At 37.3% G+C, this 27,175-nt stretch overlaps 1 protein-coding gene across 1 annotated transcript; it reads left to right on the plus strand.

The window, feature by feature from the left end:
- The first annotated feature begins 240 nt into the window (after positions 1–240).
- ATPCL (ATP-citrate synthase) lies at positions 241–26,971 on the plus strand. Its single transcript, XM_019045430.2, has 22 exons — positions 241–418; positions 6,778–6,940; positions 8,006–8,128; positions 8,641–8,703; positions 9,386–9,576; positions 10,326–10,584; positions 11,518–11,730; positions 12,503–12,660; positions 13,290–13,458; positions 14,196–14,351; positions 15,009–15,132; positions 15,586–15,701; positions 17,422–17,618; positions 18,100–18,259; positions 19,124–19,244; positions 19,651–19,889; positions 20,366–20,461; positions 20,849–21,058; positions 22,688–22,831; positions 23,315–23,511; positions 24,480–24,556; positions 25,954–26,971. Exons 2-22 carry the CDS (start codon positions 6,785–6,787, stop codon positions 26,043–26,045), a joined length of 3,261 nt encoding a protein of 1,086 aa, XP_018900975.1. The 5' UTR covers positions 241–418; positions 6,778–6,784; the 3' UTR covers positions 26,046–26,971.
- Positions 26,972–27,175: the final 204 nt, after the last annotated feature.

Consider the following 27,175-nt stretch of genomic DNA (forward strand, 5'->3'; position numbering starts at 1 on the left):
TGTCCGCCTTCTCCTATTGGCTGGATCCACTGTGCGTCGGGTCGGGGGCACCGGGGATTCGGCCGCTCGCGGGAGTCGGTGGCGCGGGGCAGGGTCAAAAGTTCAGCTGGAGCTGTAACCTTCCAGGTCGCTCTCAATGACGTTTGCCGGCGACGTCGGGGGAGGGGGTGGCTCGGGCGCGCGCGTCGCGACGCGTCACGGCGTGGCGTCACGGCGGCTCCTTCTCGCGGGCGACAAGCGAGCGCGGGCTCGAATCAGTCAGAACCGGCAGTCCGCGTCGATACCTCCGGTGCATCCAACCCAGATCCCCCCTCCTCCGCTCTTGCTGCCCCGCGAATTTCCCTCCAGTTGAGTGCACGCTCTTGTTCCTTCTCGCCCCGCCTGCGAGGTGTTCTTCTGGATTGTCGTCAACCTCTAGGTAGGTTTCCCGTCGCTTTTCCCTGGGATCTCAGCTTCCGCTAGCACTGTACTCACGAGCCGTTTCACGAGCTTGTCCAGGACAATCGCCACTTACGAAGTTGGGAAAAATATTCGATTAACTCTATTTTTCCCAGTACCAGTATGTACTTGTACCCTGGCCCACTGAGAGAAGAGAGTGAAGTTGTGCGATATTTCTTCATTACTCATTGTTTGTTTGTTTAGTTAAACGTAATGTCCATTGTCAATTGATGCAATTATTATTTTAATTCGGTAAATACTCGTTAACATTTATCTTCCGCGCTTAGTGCAGACTGTATGAGCCCGTCCTGAGACGGTAACTGGGAACAATCCAGAACATCTGCGATTCGAACTTGGCAATCCATGAACGTCCCGTGAGACAAGGCCCTACACTGAACAAGAAAACTTACGGGCTCGACTGACATACCGTCCGTTCCGGGTTCAGAGCCCGAAACTTCCAGGTGCTGAAGCCGTAGCTTCTGTTGCTCCCGGTGCTACGCCCGGAACTTTCAGCCTCTGAGCCTGGAACGCGGACGGTATATCTATACTGCCGTACGGGGGAAAGCTCAAATTCGGCGATTTCGAGTTCTCATTGGGAAATGCTTTCTTGAAGCATCGGAAGCAAGCTACGTGCGGTTCTAGTTTAATTTTCTCATCACCAAGGGCGGTAGCTGCGCCTTTTCTGTGCATGTCGGAATTCCAAACCTAAAGTCAACCTAAAATTCTTAACCTAATACTTAAGCATTTTTGTCTTGGAACTTCAAAACGTCACACTGAATAAAAAAAACTCCGGCTATGGAAGCCGTATTTTTGGGCTATTTAGACATACCGTTGGCGTTTCGGGCTTAGAGGTCGAAAGCTCCAAGCGTAGCGCTCGGAGTAATCGAAGCTACGGTTCCAGTACCCGGAACTTTCTCTCTGGCCTCTAAGTGCGTAATTTTTTTTCAGTGCATATCTCCCTCAATTTTTGAGCTTCCGGGCCAAATTTGCGTCATAATGTTCAAATTTTCTTCCTTTATGCAGCAGTAACAACCACTCAATTTTGAATTTTTGGATAAATACGACCCTTTTTACAGATCGCGCGTCTCAAATATCTTGGGTATCCCTTATCAGCGTGGTAAATAATCGATTATTTAGGTGTTCGCCTTTCTATTGATCATTTTCCGTAGGCTTAAATGACAGATCAATCGATGTATAGCAAAGTACACCACGCACCGTTTGGCAGTTAGTTCCACTACATCCTTTTTTTGATCAGTAAACAGGCTCTCATTTTTGCAACCAACTGACCAGTTTGGCATAAAACTCTGCAACCAAGTCTAGGTGCGGTTATTTTTGGTAATTCTCAGTATGATTAGATCGACCTGCTTGGAGGGTATATCATGTGACCTTTTGATCCGGTTTAGTTTATCCGTCATTATTTACTTCCAATGAAAAAGGGTCATTTTTTTCAACGCTTATTCTTATTGGCACCTCAATGCGTGACCTTGCAATATCAAATGTAAAGAACGTCAGGTGGAAGTACCTTCTTGGTATGTTATACATTTGACGTAAGTAAAGTTTTGATCGCCGTACTCATTGTTCTCGCGTGTCGAGGTGTAGAAACAAAGTGACATGACACGCGTTACTGTCCCGTTTCTTAATTTATCATTATTTCTGGAATTTTTCACTTCCCAAATAGTTTTATCATTTTAAAAAACTGATTCATCTGCGAATTTAGAAAATCCAGTATGGAGTTTTCCCATGACTTGTCTTAACAAAATTCCCATTATTAATTTGTAAAAAATCCTCACAGAAGCGATCGACATGAAGCTCTTGAAGAGTTCATACGTGGCCGTGATCACGGACTGAGGTGAATTTCTTTATTCTATTTTAATACATAAATATCCGGCAGTATGGATGTCCGACAGTGGTAGCACGGCAAACGACGATTTTCGCATTTACAGAGCAGAAGAAGAAAATCTGCTTTCAATATTTTTCACTCTTAAATTTTAAGTAGTTGTGAATTGATGTAAATTATTCGATATCTCACTTAAAGATAATATGTCCTGATCTTACATCTTTCAAATGGTTCATCACGCGATTTTCTCAGCTCTATTTTTGCTGTGTGATTTCATTGCAAATTTAATGCATTCAGCCACTTCACCTGTGATGTTAAATTTTTTCTGATAAAGAAACATTGATTAGAACTTACTGCAGAGTATACCTCTTATCTCCTCTCGATGAAAGGGGGAGAGGAATGTCATTGGTTTTGATGTCTCAAAGCAACCGGCCTTGTGTACTTATTAGATGTAATTCATCATAATTCAATTTCAGGACAAACCTCTAATTTGGGAGAAACTTTTCCCAGCGAACAACCGAAAAAATCCTTTAGATGTTTAATTTTCTCTGATAAGGATATATTGATAACAAATGACTGTCACTCCTCGCCGCTTTGTAATTAATTTTTTATTGGTTTATTCTATGTAGCGTAGAATAATGTTTCTGCCTAACATGTACTTACAAGAAGGTTCCTCCTCAACCAAAAATAGACTGTTTTCTCCAAAATCGTTCGTCGTAGGTCTTAATAGATACGTAATTTTTACGTCCCATAATTTTTTTTGTTCTACTGTTTCTGTAGTTCGCCAGGAAGTCTGCAACGTTGCTAACGGAGAAACTTGGTCAGAAGCGGATCCGGCAATTTGGCAACACCGGGTTTCCTCCACTCAAACCCATGTTAAATAATCGATTCTTGTCTGAGCACCTGGCCCCTCCAAGAATCGATAAATTTTCATAGGTTTAAAGGGAGAAAAAACAATGTTGCTAATTTGCTGGATCCTCCAGTGAACTTGGTTCTGCACTTTAGTCATTGATTTAGTCTATTCTGCGCGGAATCGGTTCGGAATTCGATCGTTTATCGAGGCTTTTAGACCAGTATTTTACCCAGTCACTCTCTGTATAGCAGTCCCTCGCACGGAGTTTCACTTTCTGTAGATCAGTCTACTCCCGCCCCCGTCTCGAGTTTTCAAACCGAATTCCTGAACAACGATGCCGTCTTAAGGAAAAACGCCGTATGAACATTCGAGAGTTGCCAAATTTCTCCGGTTAAAACATGTATTTTTGAGGAAAGTTACGCATATTTTTTCGTGAAACTTTCGGATATGTAAGATCAAATGGACGTATTCATGCGAAATGTAACTATGTGCAAGTGGAAATATAGGGTGTGCCCGTTAGTGGTCGGGCCGTAAGAATGAATGGGACTTTAAAAGCGCTAGTGACGTCAGCGGCAACGACGATCAACGACACGATCTTTAGCTCATGAGCCCTGTCCACAAGGCTCTAGATATGTGCCCACGGTTCACGAGTTAGCGCTCAGTTCCTTTGGATTTAATCGAAAATCCCGCTTTTCCATTTTCTCAAAAGGAACTATACCCCTTTTTTACATCGTTTCTTATCCAGCTTCCCCAAGCACACCCCATCTTTCCACTTGCACATAGTTCCTTTTAGCATAAATACGTCCAAATTGCGAGCAAAATTATCTGAATACTTGGAAAAAAATGTACAAAATTTCTCCAGTTAATTTGGCTTTTAGTAAAGGAAAGCTGGCAACATCAAAGGCTCATATACCCCCTTTTTACATCGTTTCCTATCCAGCTTCCACAAGCACACCTTATCTTTCCACTTGCACTTACACTGGAAAAAAAACACATTGGATCGAGAATCCAGACTCTTAAAAACATCGACAAGAAAAAATACTCTTGATTCGATCGGATTTTTGCTTAAATCAAGAACCAAGCCCCTTAATTTGAGCGGATTTCCTTTCGATTTGAGCTTAAATCTGATTGAATCAAGAGTATTTGTTCTTATCAATGTTTTCAAGAGTCTGGACTCTAGACCCAATTTGTTTTTTTTTTACCAGTGCAGTTCCTTTTAGCATAAATACGTCCAAATTGCGAGCAATGCTATCTGAATAGCTCGGAAAAAAATATCCAAAATTTCTCCAGTTAATCTGGCTTTTAGTAAAGGAAAGCTGGCAACATAAATACGTCCAAATTGCGAGCAAATTTATCTGAATACTCGGAAAAAAGTATTCAACATTTCTCCAGTTAATTCGGCTTTTAGTGAAGGAAAGCTGGCAACATGAAAGGCTCTTACGGCGTTTTTCCCGAGCACGGCGGAACGGCTCCGAATCCGAAAAATTCCGGGGTAATCGGAGCAGTTTTTTCCCGGCGCTCGACTAAAACTGGTCGGCGCTGAGACTGGTCCCGGCGCGGCGCGCGGAACCGGTTCCTCCGAAACGGAACGGTCGCGCACTCGGGAGACAAGACAGCCGAGTAGGTGACCTTTCCTCGGAGCTTTTCCAGAGCCGCGGAGCTTCGAAAGCTCCGGGTGACGTCACAGCTCCGATGACGCGGGCCGCGAGTCCGAGGAACGGATCGGATCGCGGAAGGTCGTCGGTAGGTCGTTTCAGGCGAATTTTCATCCACCTTCGCGGATCGCGGTTATGACCGGTCGCGCTGAAAGTTATCGCTCACGATAATATTTTTCTCGCTCCCCGCCCGGAGCCGATTCTGCCTATTGCAGCTCGATAGAGTTTATTCACGTCTGCCCGCCGCACTGTACACCGTAAATTATTTTTTCCCTCGTCTCGCTTGTTTGTTTTTTTTTTCCTCTTTTCGCCGGATTGTTTTTCGATGCCGCTCTAGACCGGGAAGGTCGTTCGTGTCATTTATACTCGATTTGTGATCATGCATGGTCCGGTAGCGATGCCGTGCCGCACAGGGGATCGAGTCGGTAGGAGAGGTCGGACAAATTTGGAAACTTTCAAAGCTCATAACTCCGTTTACACAAAATTCTGAGGTTCTAAAAGTAGCTCCATCGGTTTCCTCGTAAAATTTTCTTCAACAGGGTGTCAGCATCAGGATTTTCCCGATTTTCCCAATTGTATCAGGATTTGAGGTCAATCAGGATTTAATCCCGATTTAATCAGGATTTGAGGAAAAATCGGTCGTACAATCAGGATATGAGAAAAATCGGCTGTCCGATCGGATTTTTTTGTGCTTTTGCATACGCTCATGCAGAAATTTTAATTTTTCTCCGCTAAAAATCAGGATTTGGAAAAATTATGAAATCAGGATTTAGCGGTCGAAAATCAGGAAAAATCAGGATTTCCCAAGGTAAAAAAAATTAAACACCGTGTTTAAGAAACATCACTTGAAATTTAAAATCTGACGAAATAAACATCAAAATTTGCAGTTTAAGTCCAAAAATTTCATGTCCGACCTCTCCAATTGACTCGATCCACCGTTTGCCGCTTGACGTTGTGTCGATGGCTGAAGTTCGAAACCACTTATCTCCATTGCGGTGTTTCAGAATCTCTGCTCCTCGATTCATTTTTCGAGCGAAAACAAGTCAACTTTATAGCTTGAAATGTATACAGAATATTCTGCAAACAGAGAAGAAAAGTCAAGGAACTTTTCAAGAAATTACGTCGGTTAGTTTTACAAGGGAAAAATAAAGTTTGACAGGAAGACTGTAACGTCGCAAAAGGAGATGTAGGTACAGTAGAGTTTCGAATATCCGCGTTGAGTTTCGAATATCCGCGTTGATCGGAAAAGGAGCGGAGCCTCCGCGGATAAGCGGAATTCGCGGATAATCCGGAACTAAGCGATTCGGTCAGGCGAAGGGATTGAAAAGGTCGTCTTTTTAAAAGTATCTATTGAAACACTTGTCAAATAATTTACAGACATGTAATCAATGGTTAAAAACGAATAAATTTTACCGCAAAGAAGTTATTTTTCCAACTATCATTTCTGGAAGGAATTTTTTACTGAGGTTGACGCCGTAAAATTGTGGTGTTTTTGAGCCAAATCCACCGAAAAACCCGCGGATAATCGAGACTGCTGTACCTCAACGTGTAGATCACAACTGGGAGCATCCACTCAAGAAGTTTTCCCAATCACTACAACAATTTTCCATAGAATTCACGGGGCAAAATAGGTTGACTGCCACTTTGAACTTTTTTGGACTGACTGAAATAGCAAGGAGGAAAGAGAAAAATGAACCTGGTCAGATCGTACTGCATTTATAAAACGAAATGTAGGGAATAATGATTCTTTCCTTTCTTCTCCTCATTTTTTTGTGGTCAGAGGTGGATCCAGCAATTTGGCAACACCGGATTTCCTCCATTTAACCTATGCTAAATAATCGATTCTTGTCGGAGCACCTAGCCCCTCCAAGAATCGATACATTTCCATAGGTTTAAATGGAGAAAGACAATATGTCGCCAATTTGCTGAATCTGCCAATGATTGTGGCAAAGCTGAAAAAAGCTAATTATTGTTTTTTTGTTTGTTTGTTGTAGAGCTGAAATGTCGGCAAAAGCGATCAGTGAAGCGACTGGTAAAGATATAATCAATCGGAACTTAGCTGCTGGCACAGCAGCAGCCAAATGCAAATTTGCAGCAATACATGAATCCTCCAGTTGGGATGATGTCGTAGGCAAGGAGCCATGGCTACAAAGCTCAGTAAGTATCTCTGATTTGTCATACTTAGCTTAATGGCCACTCTTTTAGCTATTTTCGAACAATATATGAGCGCCAGACTCAGTTGTAGGAGCGACACATATGTATCTATGTGTGTATGTGGTTAAGTTCTGAGTAAATGTCTCAGCAACTTGAAAAAGTTCAATTCCTATGGTTGAAGTCAGGAAATGTGTGTCTTTGTTCGCTTTAAAATCCTCTAGTATTTTTATGAGAAAACAAACCTCGGTTTTGCCTTGCAGTTGTCTGTGAATATTGTTGAACAAGTGAAATAATTCCCAGAAAGTTCAAGAAAGAACCATTGTTAGTTTCCTCGTATAGAAATAAAACATGGCTGAAATCTGCAACGTTGTAATCGGAGGTGGACCTTTTTTTACCACTGCCATCGATTTGCAGATTAAAGCTAAGTAAGTGAATGAATATGAATTTGATGGGGATTAATGTCTAGATTTTGCAGTAAATTAAAGGGAAATGGTTACTTTTTCTGATAAGTGAATGTAATTTGTTTTTTCTGATAAAATAAATTTAGTAATTGAATCGGTCAATGCTGCCCTCTATCTGATGCACTCTGGAGTATAGACCTCTTAATGGAGCTCAAGATACATCCGAAAATAGACAAGTTCGGTTTTAGCATAGACTGATACAATTGATGCATCCAAAGATAAAGAGATTTAAGTACCTTACATAAATTCTGACAAGGGAAGAACGTCATCTAACCGAGAGAAATTCAATTTGACAGTAGACAAACTTCATAGTCAAAAGTGCTGAAGATTACTTTCATCAACAAATAGCTGAAAAATTATCAATTAATTTTTCGCCAACTAAAAAACGTAGATATTTCAGACAAAAATCACGCTGCAGTGATGATCACTGAAGCTAAGGATAATTGACCTTTTCTTTAATCAGTTTTTCTGAATCAAGTAACTTATTTTCTTCACTTTAACAAGATGTTACTTTCCTTGCTAGTAAAATTTATAACTGCCTCTGTAAAATGCCTATCACCTCTTTTTATGAATATTTTTTTTAATAATCTATTTTTTCCTTTTGCAGCCTCTAGTTGCTAAGCCCGATCAGTTAATCAAAAGGAGAGGAAAATTAGGATTGATCAAAGTAAACACTGACTTCAAAGGAGCAAAATCATGGATCCAAGAAAGAATGGGCAAAGATCAACAGGTAATTGTCTCCTTTTAACTTATCTTTCTGTACTTATGCTTTTTTCATACCAAAAGTTGTATACATCAACAACAGAATTTAATAGAGGGAGGACTGGGGGCTGATGTGAAAGGGAAGATCCTTCTTCTATTTGCCTCAAAAGTAAGAAAATGAATACGGAGAAAAATGTGGAAAACACAATTTTCTAGTTCTGGGTCCTTGAATTAAAAAACCTTGGTCATCCCCGCTGTGTGGGGTGGCTTGATTTGCCCTTTTGTTCTTTTAGTGAAATTTTATTTGATGATTGAGAGAATTTTCTCTCAAAAAATAATGAAATTACTTAAATCAATGAGGAAAGAAAAGAAAGAAATAAATATCTGAAAGAAAAAGAAAAAGAAACATCATTGTTAAGATTGAATTAATTTGATTAACTGCAATTTTGGTTCCTCTTCTCAAAAAGGTTGCTTCTTTTTCCTTCCTTCTATTATTTTTCTGATTATTAATGACCTCATTTATGTTTTTGTACTTTGCAGATCGGAAAAGCCACCGGAAAACTCCGTAGTTTCATTATTGAGCCTTTCATTCCTCACAAAGATGTAAGTTTCTCTCATGTTATGCTTTATTGCTTTCTCCCATGAAAGTTTCGAACATTCCAGTTCATTAATTTGTTTTTTCTCGCACAACTTTGTAATGGAATTTTCAATGCCTTTGCCATTCATTTTGTCAAATTCTAATTGTTTACCAATTTTTAAGTCATCGATGGTCGTGGAAGTAAATTACCACTTTAGAATGTATCAAAATCAGATTTGAAAATTCTATGCCTTCATGTAGAGATCATAGAGTTGTCGATTAGGATCTACTCACCAGCATATAGTGTAGAGAGTTTTCGCTTTGTCCTCTAAGCGATCTAAACTAATTTGATCTTGTTTCCGTATCATCAAAAACTCATAATTAAATCTGTAAATATGATAATGCAAACTAGTTTCAAGATAATTTGGTAGATCACCACAATCATTGTGAAAAATGCAGTAACTACTATAAAACTTGGCAAAAATAATTGAAAAAGTTGAAGAGTTAACACACCACTCAATAAATATCGAATGAACTTAAAAATCAACAATTACTCTCACCATTCTTCCATGGAGCAGTGTTAAAATCAGCTGCCTAAGTTGTAAAAATGAAAGATCCACTATCTTGTATCTGGAGCTGAATTCGTCAATTGAAATCATTCCTTCAAGTTCTTAAGAGGATTAATTTTCATTCCAATTATTTTTCTAGGATGAAGAGGCATACGTTTGTATTTACTCTCATCGGTTTGCTGACACCATCCTCTTCCATCATCAAGGAGGAGTTGATATCGGTGATGTAGATGCTAAGGCTCTCAAATTAGATGTACCTGTTGGAAAATCGATCACGGCTGATGAAATCCAAAAGCACCTTCTAAAAAATGTTGTTCCTGCAAAACAAAAGTAATTCTCATTTTCAGATTTATTTTTCTTCACATTTTGTGAATTATCTTGAAGTATTCTAATGAAATTTTACTCCTTAAGACAATTGTCCATGGAGAAAATATACTCTACCAATGATCTGTAAAAATAACATTTTGTTCCAAGTCTGTATATTCCTAAAGAAAATCAATTATTTTCGAATATTTTATTCAAAACGCATTAAAAGGAAGTATAAGAATTCTTTTAGGAAGAAATTTTTGAATTCTCCATCAAATAAGCCACCGGGTGAGTGCTTTGTTTTGAGACGTTCATTGAAAAGATCATTATTTTCTGACCCCTCTTTCAAATTTTTCATAATTTATAAATTTCGTTTTTTATAATTTTTCAAATCATGAAAAAAGGGTTAATATTTTCGAGTCCCCCAAATGTCAAAGGTTCCAGAAAATTTAAAAGATAGAACAGTGACGAGTTATTAAGCATTAAATTCTGACAGGCCTGCAAGTCTCATTCAGTGGATGTATTGAAGACTGCCTTTCTGATATTTATTAAAACCACCACTTTCTCTCTGCGAAGAATACTTCAGCTACTAGAACAATCATTTGAACTTCGTTTGATCCGTTTTGTTTGATTTCATCTTGTTCATTGTAAAAGCAGGAAGTTCATCCAAAATGTCTACTTGTTTTTTATTTTCATTTCATTTGATTTTACAATCAATATTGATTGCACTGAAGCATTGATTTTCATGACTTCTTTTCTCTTTGTTTCTGCAGGATGGTCGCAACATTTGTTGCCGCCTTATTCAAAATGTACCAGGATTTATACTTCACATATCTGGAAATCAATCCATTGGTTGTGACGAACGACACAATTTACATCCTAGATTTAGCAGCCAAGCTTGATGCCACCGCTGATTTCATTTGTAGAGCATCCTGGGGTAGCGTAGTGTATCCACCTCCTTTCGGACGAGATGCTTACCCTGAAGAAGCTTACATCGCAGATTTAGATTCCAAAAGTGGTGCTTCCCTCAAGGTGTGTATCTGTTTCACTAACGTCTCAAACAACAATGTTGCAACTCTACTCCGGATATTTAGGGCTAAGGAACAATACCGCTTAACTGACAATTTTGGTCAAAAAGAGTTAGAAACTTTGCCGCAATCTGCAGTATTATATACGCAAGTTGATATTTTAATTTTTTCGGATTCCACGTGGGAGCACTGTATTGCCACTGTAATTTACAATAGAAAGAAAGAAAAAATTGCAAACCTAATCTCAAAGTTACAAAAATTGCACAGCTTTTGCTTCGTCCTGTAAAATCATCAGTTTGCAGACGAGAAGTATTGTTCCTCAGTTCTTGATGTAGCATTTTGCTCATTTTAATAAAAACTTCATCACCATCATGCCACATTTTTTCAGTCAGATTCTCAATGGTAGACATGAATGCTTAAAGCATGAAGTATGTATGACTGTTTGTTTGTTTTTTTTTTATACTTAACTAACAGAGTGTTGGAGAGGAATTAAAATATTTAATGAAGCATTAGGTACGGCGTTTTTCCTGTGGACAACAGTTTTCATCTTCCAAAGCAATGTTTGATATGGCAAGTTTACTGTTCCACACTATCATTTTTGTTTTTTGCAAAATAAGGAAATACTCATATCACAAGCCGCAATTTGAATTGAGCAAAGGAAGTTTTTTTTTTCCTTACAAGGCTTGCAAGAGTATACCAAAAGTGTTCGCTAAAAACCCGCAGCAATATTTCTGTCATGCTATATGTGTAACTGTTTCTGCTGCTGACAGAAATCAGAGTGCGGGTCATTGTCTGGGGTCTGCATACTCCTCATATACCTTGGATATTTCATAAGTTACTTCTTTTCACTCAATTCTCCCCAGGTTTCCTCAATGCAATGTATCGCCAAAATGTCAATGTTTGTCTACTTAAAACCTAATTCTTCCTCTGTTCATAGCTAACCATTTTAAACAAGAAAGGCCGTATCTGGACCATGGTTGCTGGTGGTGGAGCTTCCGTAGTCTACAGTGACACAATTTGTGATCTTGGCGGCGCTAGTGAATTAGCTAACTATGGAGAATACAGTGGAGCCCCATCAGAACAACAAACCTATGAATACGCCAAAACAATCCTGTCCTTGATGACACAGGAAAAACACCCGCAAGGGAAAGTAAGTCTGGTGTCCATTTTTTTTTGTTCCGCTTTTTTTGAACCCTACAAAAATTGAAAGGTAGCCCCTGAAGCAACATTATCGATTTTTATAAATCTAACGGATTTCTGTTCTTGGATTCACAGCAGGCCATTTAGCCTTGAAAATTTCTGCTACTGTGGACTAATGAGACATAAAATTGTAAAAGAGGTGTTAGTAGATAAATGACATTTTGTGGATCCCTGAATGGTGTAACTGTTTCCAGCTCAAGTGATGCTATTTGTAGCCTGGATGAAAAACAATTCTAAGATGTATCAAATTCGGTTGTGAAAATCAATGTTATGGCTTGAAAAGTGCCTTTTCAAGATATTACACTTTTATATTTTTTTTTTAGAATGTCTACCTTCTAGATAAAATTTCTTTGTTGTTCAATTTCTTCATTTCTAGTCAAATTTCAAATTTCCAAATAGCTATTTTTCAAAACATGATTTTCAGTGAAGAAAAGATATTGCCATGCATTCAAAATGTGAAATGACATTGTATCAAACCAAAACAGACCAATATTCATCATACGGGATGTTGGAGTTTTTTAACCAATGTGCGTAAAAAGTTCATGTTCTGTAATGAGATATCAGCTTTAAGCTGAACTTTTTACGTACATTGGCTAAAAAACTCCAACATCCCGTCTTACGACCCGTGCGTTTACCGCAATCAGTTTGAATATTCATAATGGTTAGCTAGATTTTTAGCAATAAATAAACATGGTCAGTAATGAGTTTTCTTTTTCCCTCAGGTCCTTATCACTGGAGGAGGTATTGCCAACTTCACTAATGTCGCAGCTACATTCAAGGGTATTGTGACTGCTTTAACCGAATTCCAGTCAAAACTCATTGAACACAACATATCAATTTATGTCCGAAGAGCAGGTCCCAACTACCAAGAAGGTCTCAGGTAAGTTATTTGCCTAGTAAATAAGTAATCATTACGTTTTGCATGAAAATCACCCGAAAATCGAAATCATCTGCATGTTATATGGCAAGGAATGAGCAAAAGAACATCAGTTGTTCTTATATTTTGTTTATCGTAAATATCAGTCACAACGTTCAACACGGCTGACACTTTTATTCCGTTACAGTGTTACCAAGTTTTAGTGGATGGAGTCTATTTTATTGCAAGTTTTTTTTTTTTTTTTTGTATAATTTGACAAGTGAAGCATTTATTAAGGAAAGGTTCCAACTCTGACAAATAAAATTTTTCAGGAGACAAGAAAAACTGCACAGGAGGTGTGAAAGGATTACTATTCTGTCAAAAACTCGATTTCAAAAAAAATCCCACTTGACGTTTTTTTAAATAAACGCTTCAATTGTGTCACAATATTTGATGCATGGATTTAAACTGCCCTTGAGAGACGTCTTATTATTTTAACCAGAATTGCAACAGGAAATCTGACTTCTCTTTTCTCTACTGCTCTCTTATTTATTGTTCGGAAGTGACATCAATGCTAAACGAAAAGACAGTCACTGATCACACTATCGATTCTATTGACTCTTTGCTCATAAGCTATTTTTCTTCATATTCAGGATCATCCGAGAAGTTGGACAAACCTTAGGAATTCCCTTGTTTGTTTTTGGACCGGAAACACACATGACTGCAATCGTCGGTATGGCTCTAGGCAAGAAACCCATTCCAAAAGTAACCGAACAAGAATTCGCCACTGCCAATTTTTTGTTACCAGGAGGACAGAGTGAGGTAAAAATATTAATCCAAACCTCAACTTACATACTTCATCACGAAGGTTCTGTTAATCCCTGATGTAGGATAATTTCTTACCACAAATGCATTTTGATCTTCCTTGCAAATGAATTTTAAAAGAACTTGGCTACAGCTTTAAAAAGATTTAATTTTTAAAATGAATTAAGAATAATTTATCTCTTTCAGTAATCGGGAGACTAAGTGGTGCAAATTACTTTTTAAATTTTTTTTTTTTTTTAAAGATGATTGTAAAAGTTTCAATGCTCACCTCGGAACTTATTGCTTAGTGTAACTCCTACATATCTTCATAAAAATATTTTAAGGTCTAAATTATAATATGTAGCTGGTGACCAGCAAGAACTTCATGACGGCAGAATACCTATTTCATGTAGGGGCAAGATGAATGGATGGTATTTTGCTATTGAATGGGTCCACAGACCACTTTATTCAAGACAGCCAAAGACCTTAAGTTAATGTATATTGTAGCATATTATGTCAGTTCTTTTAAGTGAAAGCAACCAAAGTGCTAATCACTTCAGTGAAAAAATATGTATGTCTGAAAAAATGAGCTCGAATGTTAAAGAGTCCTGTTTTCCACACCGTAAACCAAATCACCGAGCTCACTACTTTAAATGTGAGGTTTTTAGCAACACTAGTTCTCCCAAGAAAACTGTCTCTTACTGTCTTTAGTTTGTTTTCTTAAAGTGTCTCTAATAATAATTTTTCCATTCCAGAACAAACCTAGTACCTTAAGCCGCCAAGACTCAGCAACTCTCAACAGTTCATCGCCCTCAACACCACCTGTCTCATGTAGCTTGAGCCCCAGCAAACCTCTATTCACTAACAAAACGAAAGCCATAGTTTGGGGTATGCAAACTCGAGCGGTTCAGGTAGGTCACTTGCACCCCTCTTTTTTATTTTTAGCTCTTCATAATTTAGAATTAGAATCAATTTGTACTGTGCTTGATTACAGTAAGACCTCAATCGATAGGATTGCGATTTTATGGATCGAACCTTTTGTTCTGTGAAATTCAATAAATCAAGGTCTTACCGCAGCATTAATCTGAAGCACCATTCGTAAAGCGCTGTACGTTTTCCCTTCTAAATAATTGTAATTGATCACTAGACAAGATCTGAAACAAGCGTCATGATTTAAGTTTTCTCATCAAAATGTTACATGGAGCACAGACACGTCCGCGTCTTGTTGAATCACCTTGGTCGTTGAAACAATTTAGGCATTCTTTAATATAAAATAATTTTACCATTGGACTAAATTCATACAAAATTTGATGTATATTTCAAAGTTGACTTCAGCAAACAGCAAAGTAGAGAATTCATTTTTTTGCTATGCAGCAAATGATACTCATGGTTCTTTCGGATTTTTTGCACATATTTTTTTGCTCATTTTTTTATCCTTTCTCCCTAGGCTTATGATCTAGGCTTATATTGTTGTTTTTGTAAACTAAACAAATCAACAATGCCACAAAAAAAATGTGAATACTCGTGTCTGGTTTTTATCTAGTCTTTGCTTTTTTTCTTTTTAACAGAGTATGCTTGATTTCGACTTTGTTTGTCGGAGGCCTGAACCATCTGTAGCATGTATTGTTTATCCTTTCACTGGCGACCACAAGCTCAAATTCTACTGGGGCCACAAAGAAGTCCTCATTCCAGGTAAGCATAAAGTCATTTCAACAGTGCTTATTTTGGAATACATACTCTGCCAGCATTCAACTTTCATAGTTGAGTTGTTACAGAACTCCGACTGCAGAAGTAAAACGAGAGCAAATTCTTAATGTTTGTTTTCTCATAAAAGAAACTAAAACTATAAAATATGGTTTGTTAAATTTTTCACTTTCTCTATTATTTCTAATGTTGAAATTTTACAGATTTGGTTTGAAAATTGCTATCATGAGCCAGCATTTTTTGTATTATATCATTTGGTTATCGGAAGAAGACATAGACTTTGAAAAGTTCGAAATCATCCCAGTCAATGAGGAGTCATTCAAATTTAACCTTTGAACAAAGCTTACCTAGATTCTCAGCATTTGACCTAGAAATTTGTAGCGGTGTACCTTTCTGTAGAATTGAATTGAATGACTTAAAAATTCGTTTTTCTTTTTTCAGTCTACAAAAAAATGGAAGATGCCATGAACAAACATAAAACAGCTGATGTAATGGTCAACTTTGCTTCATTGCGATCAGCTTATGACAGTACTGTAGAAACTCTTAGCTTCCCTCAAGTGAGTAACACTTTCTTCAATATTTTTGCCTCTTCTTTTTGTGCCCAGAGTTTACCCACACTAATGGACCACTAGACAAGGTACGAATTTAACCATTCTGTAATACATGTTTCCTAACCAGAATTTCATGTTGAAACTCGATTTGATTGTGCAACAAAAATTACTGAAATCAACCCCAAGGAAGATATTAACATTTTCATTTCACATTGGTTAAGAGGAATTTGATAGGCCCGCTCACAAGAAACTCAAAGCTCTACATGAGTCAAGTCGCGCACCACAACGGTTTCAGCGAGCCTCTCAATCGAGCAAACGTTCATTTCCCACCATGTGTTGTTCAAACTACAGGGTGATCCAAAAGTCCCTTCCACCCCCTCTAACTTTTTACTAATGAGGTAAGATTGAAACTTGGGGGATATACCTACGTCAAAGGGAGCTTCTTTTTGGAGCCTAACTATTTTCAGGGGGGCCCCAACTTTTAATTTTCAAATGGAAGACCCCTTTGTGATTAAAATTCGTTCGAAAGAGCATAAAAAAAGACAACTTTTCGCGCAAATCGAAGTCAATACCTCAAACCGTTTCTAAATGGCGGCGGTTAAAGTTCAAAATGGCGAAACTTCACACCGGTTATTTGTCGACGGCTTTGCGCGAAAATCGGTATGTAGGGGTATTTTGACACGAGAAAAACGAATTTGACGTTAGATTTCCACACAACCGAAATTCCAAAAATGGCCGACGGTTAAGTTCAAATGACCAAAATTGATTTTTTTTGAAATCTAAGTTCAATTTGTTTATCTTATGCCCAAAATACTCTCAATTTGCAAGTTTCTTAGGCCATCATCAGCAAAAAACCGAGGTGACAATTTTCGGTCATTTTAAACTTAACCGGCGGCCATTTTGGAAATTTAGGTTTTTTTTGAAAATTCTAAACGTCAAATTCGTTTTTCTTGTGTCAAATACCCTACACACGTTTTCGCGCAAATCCATCGACAAAAACCGGACTTTGTTGAATTTTCGGCCATTTCGAACTTAACGGCCGCCATTTTGAAAACGGTTTGAGGTATTGACTTCGGGTTAGCTGCGGAAAAGATTTCTTATTTTATTGCTCTTTCGAACGAGAACTATCACAAACGAGGGTCTTCCCAATTGAAAATAAAAGTTGGGGGCACGGTGGTACCCCAAGGGGGGCCCCCTGAAAAATTTTAGGGGGGCCAAAAAGTAGCCTCCTTTGACCTAGAGAATATCCCCCCAAGTTTCAATCTTTACCTCCATTAGGTAAAAAGTTAGAGGGGGTGGAAGGGACTTTTGGATCACCCTGTATAAGCAATTTGCTATAATTGAGCTAAAGCGTGAAGATTGTGGTTGCCAAATTTTTATATCGCAGCGATTGTCATTATAACGTTTAGCGCGCGATGTGAATCACGTATAGCATTGAGTTTTCATGAGCGGGTGGTTTGAATTTACGCATCAAGAATCATTTAATTTCTTCGTAAGGAGTTGATTTCAGTAATTTTTGTTGTGCGCATCGTGTTCTACGTGAAATTTCGGTTAAGAAACCTGTATCAGAATGCTGAAATTCATACCTTGTCTAGTGGTCCATTATAAGCTTAGTTCGTTGTTTCTCAGGAGTTGCTAATCTGGATGGTTTTGCTTCTTTTTTTCCTGCAAGGTTGTAATTGACCCACATATGTACAGATCTCTAATCATTACTTTTTGTCCCCAGATACGCACAATTGCCATCATTGCTGAGGGAATCCCTGAAAATCTCACTAGGAAATTAATATTATTGGCAAAAGAAAAGAATGTGTCCATCATTGGACCAGCAACAGTAGGAGGCCTGAAACCTGGCTGTTTCAAAATTGGAAACACTGGTGGTATGATGGACAACATCTTGCACTCAAAACTGTACCGGCCAGGAAGGTAAGCATTTCATAGTATGTAGTAATTTTAAAAATATCCTCCTCAAATATTATTCTCTACATGTGGAATAAATTTATTTTTGTAATTTTTAGAGTGACAAAAGATAGGGTTTCCATGAAACCGTTTTCTTAGCATGTGTTGAAAATTAGAGCAAATAAATATTAATTGAAGTGCGATGGGCAGAAAAGAGTGCATATTAATTTTTCATAGCATTAAAATTCCAAATGCTCGGTGTTTTAAATGTCAAAATTAGCTATTTTTTGTGTAAATTAAAATGCCTTTTAATCTCTTTTTCTTCTACAGGATTTCAAAAATTTTGAGATGATTTTTCGTTTTCCATTCTTTCCGAAATTTGATTTTGAAATCAAAAGAAACTTCAACAAATCTAAAACCATTCATCTTTAAACATAACCAAACCCACAGTAAATTAAGAATCTTGATTCAATATGCAGGGTCTAATTGTTTGTCTTATCTTTCCCAGTGTTGCTTACGTCTCGAGGTCTGGAGGTATGTCCAACGAACTGAACAACATTATCTCTAAGGCAACTAATGGTGTGTACGAAGGTGTTGCTATCGGAGGTGATAGATACCCCGGAACTGTATTCATGGACCACATTATGAGATATCAGGCTGACCCAGAGGTTTGTATTTTATTTGCACATCTAGGAAAAGAGTATTTGAAGCAGGTGATTCTGAAAAGCCTTCCCTGAAAGCGTAATACTGTTCCACTCGTGCACTTCAGTCATCCATTCATCATTCATGAGCTGAAGGTTTATTGCTTTTCTGAAAGTATTCCTCAGGACCTGCTCAGCTGCGGTAATGATGTGGCATGACGCAGCCTCTCAGTTGGACTTCATTTTGCAATACGAAACTACATACATTTTCGGGCTCATTTGTAAAAACACTTGTGTGCATAGGGAAACTAATGGCACATATGTTGTTTCTAAAGTGAGTAAGAGAGTGTAATCCCTAATTGCAAAATGCAGTCCAGTTAGGTACAAATCTCTCTGTGCGCTATACAAATATTACTGAGAATGCTATTCATTGCATGTGGTGGCACCACATTTGACTCTTTGTGGCTTTACGAAGAGATTTAATCTGTAATGTTTCCCAAGTTTTCCATGGAAATGAATCTTCCTCTCACTGGTCGGTGGCTTCGATTTGCTTTAATTACGTTTATATTAAACGGTCATCAAATAAAATCTAGGCTTGCTACAGTGATGTTATTTTTGAAAACAAAGTGACAATGTTCGCAGAGAAATCTCGATGGAGCAGACAAAAGTGATCAGTATATCAAAGAAGTTGTAAAAGTGACGGTTGCCACATCAAGGTCTTCCTGTGATACTCAAGCGATGGTTTTTTTTCTACTTAGCTCAAAAACTCTTTCTCAGAATTAGACCTCAAAGGTTCAGCCCTACTTAATTTACATCTTATTGGATATTTTAAACCTCCCTGCACCTGTCCGTAACCTATTTTTTTTAACATGTATCAATAATTATTTACAGATCAAAATGATTGTTCTATTGGGAGAAGTTGGTGGTATTGAAGAATACGATGTCTGTCAAGCTTTGAAGGACAAGCGATTGACCAAACCCCTCATTGCTTGGTGTATCGGAACTTGTGCGGGTAAGATACACTTTTTAGTCTTTATGCATTGTTTCCATCATTTTGGAACCAAATTATCTTCTCCTTGAGAATATTGTCTCAAAACTCCTTTTGAGGTCGTCAGCTATAGCTTCTTAATGACTTCCTTATCTGTTAGATGAAGATTTTTTCTAAAGGAAAAAATCTCAGAGAAAAATTTGATAGCTTAGAAATGGAAGCTTGTATGTACATACGTTTTGTCACTGTCGCGTATCATTGTCAGACTTGACAATCATTTTTCTTATACATGAAGAGTCCAACCCAAATGAGGTCGATGGAATGGCTGACAGAATGCAAGTAACTTGTTTTTTCAACAAATTTAGGTCTTTCAGTGGAAAATATACTTGAAAATGGACAACTTATCAAGAAATGTCTTCTGTTCTTCCAGGTATGTTCACCTCAGAAGTTCAATTTGGCCATGCCGGTTCTTGTGCTAACTCAGATAGGGAAACTGCAACTGCCAAGAATGCTGCCCTCAAGGCTTCAGGAGCCTTCGTACCAGAATCATTCGACAGTTTGGGCGAAACCATTAATGAAGTATATGTTTCACTCGTCAAGAACGGCACAATTGTTCCTCAGCCTGAGGTTCCTCCTCCAACTGTTCCTATGGATTACTCTTGGGCCAGAGTAAGTTTTAAAAAATCCATTTTCTGTTTTTCAAGAGTTTTTGGGATTCTAGAAACATTTCTCAAACTGTAATCATCTTTGTTAATTTCAGGTTTCAATGCTTTATGACTACATTTTGCAATTTTTACTTAAATTTTTACGTAAATGCTGATTTATTCTGATAACAACAGAACAGTTATAGATTCTTTCTCGTACAAAATGGTCAGAGGAATTAGAATGGTTTCCATTTGTCTTTGGACCTTTCAGTTTTAAAGTAAAAAGAGACAAGCACAATTCTTCCGAATTTCTCAATGTGATCCTGTTATTTTGTGCTTCAAGTTGTCCTAATCTTAACTGTCCATCTTCTCTTTTCAACTACTAATGGTGAAAAGCCAATTAAGAATAATTGCAATATTAATTTTTAGCCATTAGTTGAGTTTTTGGTTTCAACGGCTGCACCCCTGTTAATAAATACTGTTTGTCATTTATGTTCACAGGAATTAGGTCTAATTAGGAAACCAGCTTCGTTTATGACTAGTATATGTGATGAAAGAGGCCAAGAATTATTGTACGCTGGAATGCCCATCAGTGATGTAAGTGTCCTATTTTTTTCTAATTACTTCTCATCTTTTGCCTATGGTTAAATCATTGGTTTTTCATTTACGTATATTTTATATTCAAATTGAATGTAATGCAATTCCAGCCAAACATCGAGCATTTTTCATTTTAGCTCCATCTCTTTCCGTGATTTCTCTGCGAATCAGTTGCGGAGGAGATTCAAGTATAATTAGATCTTTGTACCGTACTATTGAAAGGATGTGGATGTCTAAAATATTATTTTTCCCATGATCTCAGGTGAAATGATAATCTTTGCTAGTTTCCTCTCATATGAGTACCTAATCTTTCAGTGTTTTGCCTCCCATCATGCTGCTTGCGAGTATGTATTCTTAAGTCTAACTTATTTTTGTGCTTTTTTCCAGGTATTGAAACAAAATATGGGAATTGGTGGAGTTATCTCTCTTCTGTGGTTCCAACGGTCTTTACCTGCATACGTTTGTAAATTCTTTGAAATGTGTCTAATGGTCACAGCCGATCATGGTCCTGCTGTATCTGGTGCTCATAATACCATCGTCTGTGCCAGAGCTGGAAAAGATCTAGTTTCCTCGCTCGTCTCAGGTTTACTCACAATTGTAAGTATGAAGTACCTACTTTTTTCAGCAAAAATACTCACAAGAATCATACTGACAAATGATGGACAGAGTTGATGAGCGTGTTTCGTAATTTCCAATTCTTGCATTTTACCCTGTGCGGGCAAGCGGCAACCCGTGTCCCAACCAACCTTTTGAATGTCATCTTGCCTTTCTTGGTGATGCGCGTTTTAATTGGAGCTCAAATCACACAACTTTGAACTCATTCTGCAAGGCTTAATATTGTTTAAAAAAATCCGAGAAAATTCCTGAGAACTAAGTGCACTCTTTTTCCAAAGTGCAAGAATTAAAAATCATTGAACAAGCTCATTCAGTTTTTTTTTTTTACTTCTGCCCTCTTAACAAATTTTAAAGATTTAAAATCAAGTGCATTAATATCTTCGTCAGCCAATAGCACTATCAGTTCTGAATGATCAAGATTTTCAACATCATATGCCATTTATATGTATTAACGTTACATCTAACTCTTTAACATATTTTGTTCCTAAAGTGAATTTGAAATGGCAGTTGTTGGGCAAAATCAGTTAATTGATATCCTCTTCTCAAAGAAGTATTTCATTCGAAAAATCAGTTGTTAAGATGTTTCTTCCAAAGGACCCCGCACACCTCTTATGGGAAGCTGCACCATGACCGATTGCCTTCTGACTTAAGTTTTTCGATTCTTCTCAAGAAGCTGATCAAAAGTTATAATTGCGCCAACTTTCTACGATGCACTGTTTTCGCAAAAACGCAAAGAGAAGATTCAATTATTCGGCGTATATGAATAAAAAAGAACCAAGCATTTGAGGACAGGCCCGATGTAAATAAGGAAAAAACGTAGCTTCTTATCTGCACCTACCGACTCAGGGGCTATCTCCCTCCCGCACTTGCCCAGTAGACGTTCAGACTTTCCTGTTCTTATGCTCCTCAAGAATCTGATTTGGATGGTCGAGCAAAACGGCGTTCGGAATCCGAGATAAGACTGCCGCTCGGTGCGGGAGTACCCATGATTTCCTTGTTGACACACAGCCGCTTGTCAATCGAGCACTGAAATGAGGAATCTTTCTGGCTTTTTATCACCGAATAATTGAATTTTCTCTTCGATTTTTTGCAAAAACGGTGTATCGTAGAAAGTTGGCGCAATTATAACTTTTGATCAGCTTCTTGAGGAGAATCGAAAAACATAAGTCAGAAGGCAATAGGTCATGGTGCAGCTTCCCATAAGAGGTTTGCGGGGTCCTTTGTTTCGTTTAGGAACTGGTTGAAAATCTGTTCATCTTATCAATGAGCACCATGTTATTCGGACAGTATATACAGTCCTGATCCGAAAAAGCTCACATAGTAGGGCTTGATTCAAAGTTCCGTCTCAAGAACTTGGCATTCTAGCTCTTGCTTCTCAGCTCCTGAAGATTGTGGATCGGAAGAATCATTATTAAACACTACCCATGGCTTTCTTTTGGTCTCGAAAAGACAGTTATAGATACATAATCCACAATCCTATGAAACTGAAAACAATGCATACAATACTAATCTATACTTGAAGACTGGATGAACCTGTGGTAGAGAAAAATCTTAGGGCAATTCATCATTTAATTGACCGCATTTTAATTTTTCCCGCTTCCTTTTTTCCAGGGTGACAGATTTGGTGGTGCCCTAAATGAAGCAGCGAAACAGTTCACGGATGCCTACGATTCAGGACTCATCCCAATGGAATTTGTGAATACCATGAGGAAGAAGGGTCAACTTATCATGGGTATTGGTCACAGAGTTAAATCGGTAAGCAATTACTCTCTATTTTTACATTTCCCTTGGTGGCTATCCTCATTGTTGTAAATTTCATTCATAATTTTCCCTTTGCACAACATTCTAAGCCATACAATGAAGGTAAATTGCTGATTACAGTCTAATATTGATATTGCGCTGATGTCATCATGATTATAACTTACATGTCAGATAATTTCAAGGTATCGTCAAGTCAGTCAAACATACTCCAGGGAATTGTAGCGGATTGCAATTTGCAAATTATTTTTTGTTAAGTATGTGACCGATTTATAAGTTATTTCTTGTCCTCGCTCTTCTATCTATTGAAGGTCGCAATTTTCTCAATTTCTAGCATCTATTATGTATAGGGCGCATTTGATTTTGTTATATGTAGAAAGGGAAGGGTAAAAATATCTGGACTAAGTCACTTTAAATTCATTTTTTCACACCCATTTGGTTTGCGTTCTTTCATTCTGTCTTTGTATCTCCTCTTTGCAGATAAACAACCCTGACATGAGAGTAAAAATTATCAAAGAATTTGTATTAGAAAATTTTCCGGCCACTCCAATTCTCAATTACGCCTTAGAAGTGGAAAAAATTACAACATCTAAGAAACCAAACCTAATTTTAAACGTTGATGGCTGCATTGCTGTTGCATTCTGTGATTTACTAAGGCACAGTGGTAGCTTCACAAGGTAACTTTCGTTTCTCTCAATTACTCGTAGTTTGGTTCTAAACTCAAATTTCAGATCAATGTGAACTTATAGCACTCAGCCTATCTCTTCAAAGTAAGGTGACATACTCTGTGGTTAAATTTCTTTGACATTGCAGAGCAAGAAAAATAGTGATTGTCATTCGACTAATAGATGTCTTTAGAAGCCCGAAGGTTTTCCTTGCCCTTTTTTGCTTTTGAATTTTACACCTTATCGGCCTTTTTGGGGATATCCTAATGTTTTCTAATGAAAGGGTATCTAGGGTGCGGCTTATTTTCGTCATGTCGGAAAATCGACGAGGTCTGGGTGGCAATCGATGATACCTATGAAAATAATAGGCTGTATAAAATTTGAGCCAATTTGAGGCTTTTTTAGCTGATGCTCAAAGGGATCAAAACTAAGGGGCAAAATTACATTGGTTTAAATGGGCGGAAAAACGCCTGATCTGCGCAAATGCGTTTTTTGGATCTAAAATGCGCTTGAATGAAGAAAACCAGACCGACTCTTAGAGAGGCGTCTAGGGGCCCATTTGAAACGAGAAAATCACACTTTTGACTCATCTAATCTAATGCAATCCAAGGGCATTTTTCAATCTTCGCACTGTCATACTGGAGCAAGTCAACCAATCCTTAGCATCACAAATTTGATTTTCTAGAATCATTTTCTATTTCCTTCCTAAGATGTGATGAAGTTTTCTGACTACCCCCAAAGGATTTTCCATCTTTCTTTTTCTTCGAGAAACTTTACGATACACAGATCTTGTGATTCTGCAATATGGCCCTGACATCAAACAGTGGAAAGGTTCCAGTTTCTCGATTTTAGTGTAGTAAGTGTGTACATAAAAGCAGCATTTAGCAGCGTAAAAACCAAAAATGTCATCCAAATGGACTATTTTCCGTTCGATTTTTTAAGAATGAATTAAGTCAACGTATTCTGTTATATCTTTTCAGGGAAGAGGCTCAAGAATACATAGATATGGGATCAATCAACGGTCTTTTCGTCTTGGGTAGAACCATCGGTTTTGTTGGTAAGTTTAAATCATCTTTCAGTTTATGGCAGTTCACAGAAAAGAGAACCACATTTCAATGGGTCATGTTCAAGGCACAAAATTGTCAGATAATAATACAAATGTATGCTCTTTATTAGCACAGAAATGAACGACACCATTTGCATTTTATTTTTTGGGATAACATACAGTGTTTTCTGTTGAAAATTTTAATTTTAATTTTAATTTTTCAACCCTTTCTACCAGGGCCCTTCCTAGTAAGCCCTATTTTTCCAGCCATTACCTAATCCATTTGACACAGATCACCAGCTGAAAGATCTGAATTTGAAAACTGAGGCTCAATTTTCCTTTTGACCATTACATTTCTATTTCATCACCACATTCCGTTTTAAACAGTATGATAAAGCAAGTGAAATGAAAATGGCTCTCTACGAAATTACCAGGCCATCAATTCAACACATATTACACTTTGTAGTCTTCTTACTGAAATAATATTTATGCGTTCCCAAGTAATAAGTAGTCCTTTTATGAGTAATACGTTTTTAAAGTTTGAACCATCATTTAAATACAGTTTTTTGGTGGATTTTGGGGGCTCGTTGAGAAGCACTCCAGCTACGCTTGAACTGTCCATTGCTGTAAACCATATCAAAATCTATGGTGGCCGTTTTGAGCCTTCTCTTATCAACTGGAATATATCGACGGTGTAAGTCGGCAATCACATAACTTGGTTTGCGACATTGCAGACTTCCCGTTATACTTTATTTTTTAAACGGAAAACTACTCAACGGCAATTCTTTAAAACTGCGGTGATTTTTCTTCTCTGTGTGAAGAAAATTCTGCAAAAACTTCAAGGAATGATGTCAATTTGTTCTCCCTTAAAAAAATAACATAGAGGCGGAGATTTTCAGACACCGCAAACGAGTTATGTGATTGCCGACTTACACCGTCGATATGTCACAATCCAAGCCGTGACGTCCCTATTGTTGCAAGTCAATAACTACATCAAAATAGGGAACAAGTTGACTGCACCAAAGATCTTGATTCATATAATATTGCAATCAAAGAGATGTGTAATTTTCTAAATTTTACAAAGTTAGGTTTAATTTAAGGCTTTTCATGCTTACATTGCATTCTGAAACCGATTTTTATGAGCTGTTTTTAATTTATTTCACTCAGGGGTTTCTCATTGCCATGTCTGTACCAACAATTTTAAAAACAAATTCTCTTGGTCGCAAGTACAGACAATTAAGATGTAAATATTTTTCTACATCAATCATGCATCAATATAGAAATACTGTTTCGTTTACCTCGAAGTTCAACAAAAATCTCTTGTTTTGTTTGTTAATTTTATTTTTCCTGGAAAGTCATGGAACATTCCTTACTTCTGCAAAATTAACGTATTTTTATTTGATGTGCAGGACATTTCATGGACCAGAAGCGATTGAAACAAGGACTGTACCGCCACCCATGGGACGACATCTCTTATGTATTACCTGAACAATACAATTAGAACCTAACCGCGGAGTTATTCGAAACTAAACAAACATTCCGTCGAGTTTTGCATTCTAGGGAGCTTTTTTTGTAAAATATTTTTTTATGTATTTAAGAGGAACACTTAAATTATTTATTATTGAAATTATTTTTTATTCAAATCTTAAAATTGTTTATAAGTTGCTTTGTAAAGGAATGAATACCATTAGGAGTTGATTCTTACCTGTTGATTTTTATATGTCTAAAAATTCAATCGTCTCTTTGTTTTTAAAGATCTTATTTTATGTGTTTTACTTTTCAGTTTGTTTGTGTAAGATTAAATTTTATAATACAACCGTAATACTATTTATTAAAAATAAGAGAATTTTTTTACTACTTGCCACTTTCCTCCAAGGTTTGGTTTTAGATTTCTTGCATTTTTCAAAAGCACAATACGCAGTTAAGAATTTTGGAGTGGTGAGACTGTGATCAACTAAAACACAGAAATATTAGGGACTAAGAGAATTGTCTTACATAATTTTAGTTTTAATGATTCATGTGATATTTTTCGTATTTTTCAAAAAAAGAAAGAAAAAGTAAATAAATAAATAAAAAAAACTGAATTTGAGTAAGAATTGATTGACTCATTATGCTCAAGTTTTGAGTGCAGTTAACGGTTTACAAATTTGGTTGATAAATGGACTGATCAATTGATATATGAATTAAAATACGCCACGTCGATTGTGTGAAGTACATATATTTGAGCAAACAAATAAATATGTAGCTGTACATGTATGAACAGCCGATGTCAAATTTTTAAGTTTTGAGGAAATCGCATTCACATAGATAAGAGTTTCACTTTTTACCAAATTAGCGCAACTGACCCATTCATATTGGGCAAAAATGTACAGTTAATCATCAAGAACTGACAATTACAGTAATAAAAAGTAAGTTGTTTCATGCTGATATCTTTTATTTCCTTCTAGTTCCAAAAGGTGAAGATAAAATTATATAATCAAAGATTAAAAGAACTGACTTAGAAAATATTTCGCCAGAAGTTCCAGATTTGAGTATGGGTAAATTAAAATGTTTTTTTACAGATTATTGAAGAGGGATACAAAATTACCCAAGTACATTAAATAATTCAACAGATTAATTAATTTCAGAAGT

This window comes from Bemisia tabaci, chromosome 3 (assembly GCF_918797505.1).
Source record: "Bemisia tabaci chromosome 3, PGI_BMITA_v3".
Classification (NCBI taxonomy): Eukaryota; Metazoa; Arthropoda; class Insecta; order Hemiptera; family Aleyrodidae; genus Bemisia; species Bemisia tabaci.

Coding starts and splice junctions, on each gene's coding strand:
- ATPCL (XM_019045430.2), top strand. CDS start 6,785: ATGTCGGCAAAAGCGATCAGTGAAGCGACTGGTAAAGATATAATCAAT. Junction 9,577..10,325: donor GTTGTTCCTGCAAAACAAAA/GTAATTCTCATT, acceptor TTGTTTCTGCAG/GATGGTCGCAACATTTGTTG. Junction 24,557..25,953: donor TAGAACCATCGGTTTTGTTG/GTAAGTTTAAAT, acceptor TTTGATGTGCAG/GACATTTCATGGACCAGAAG.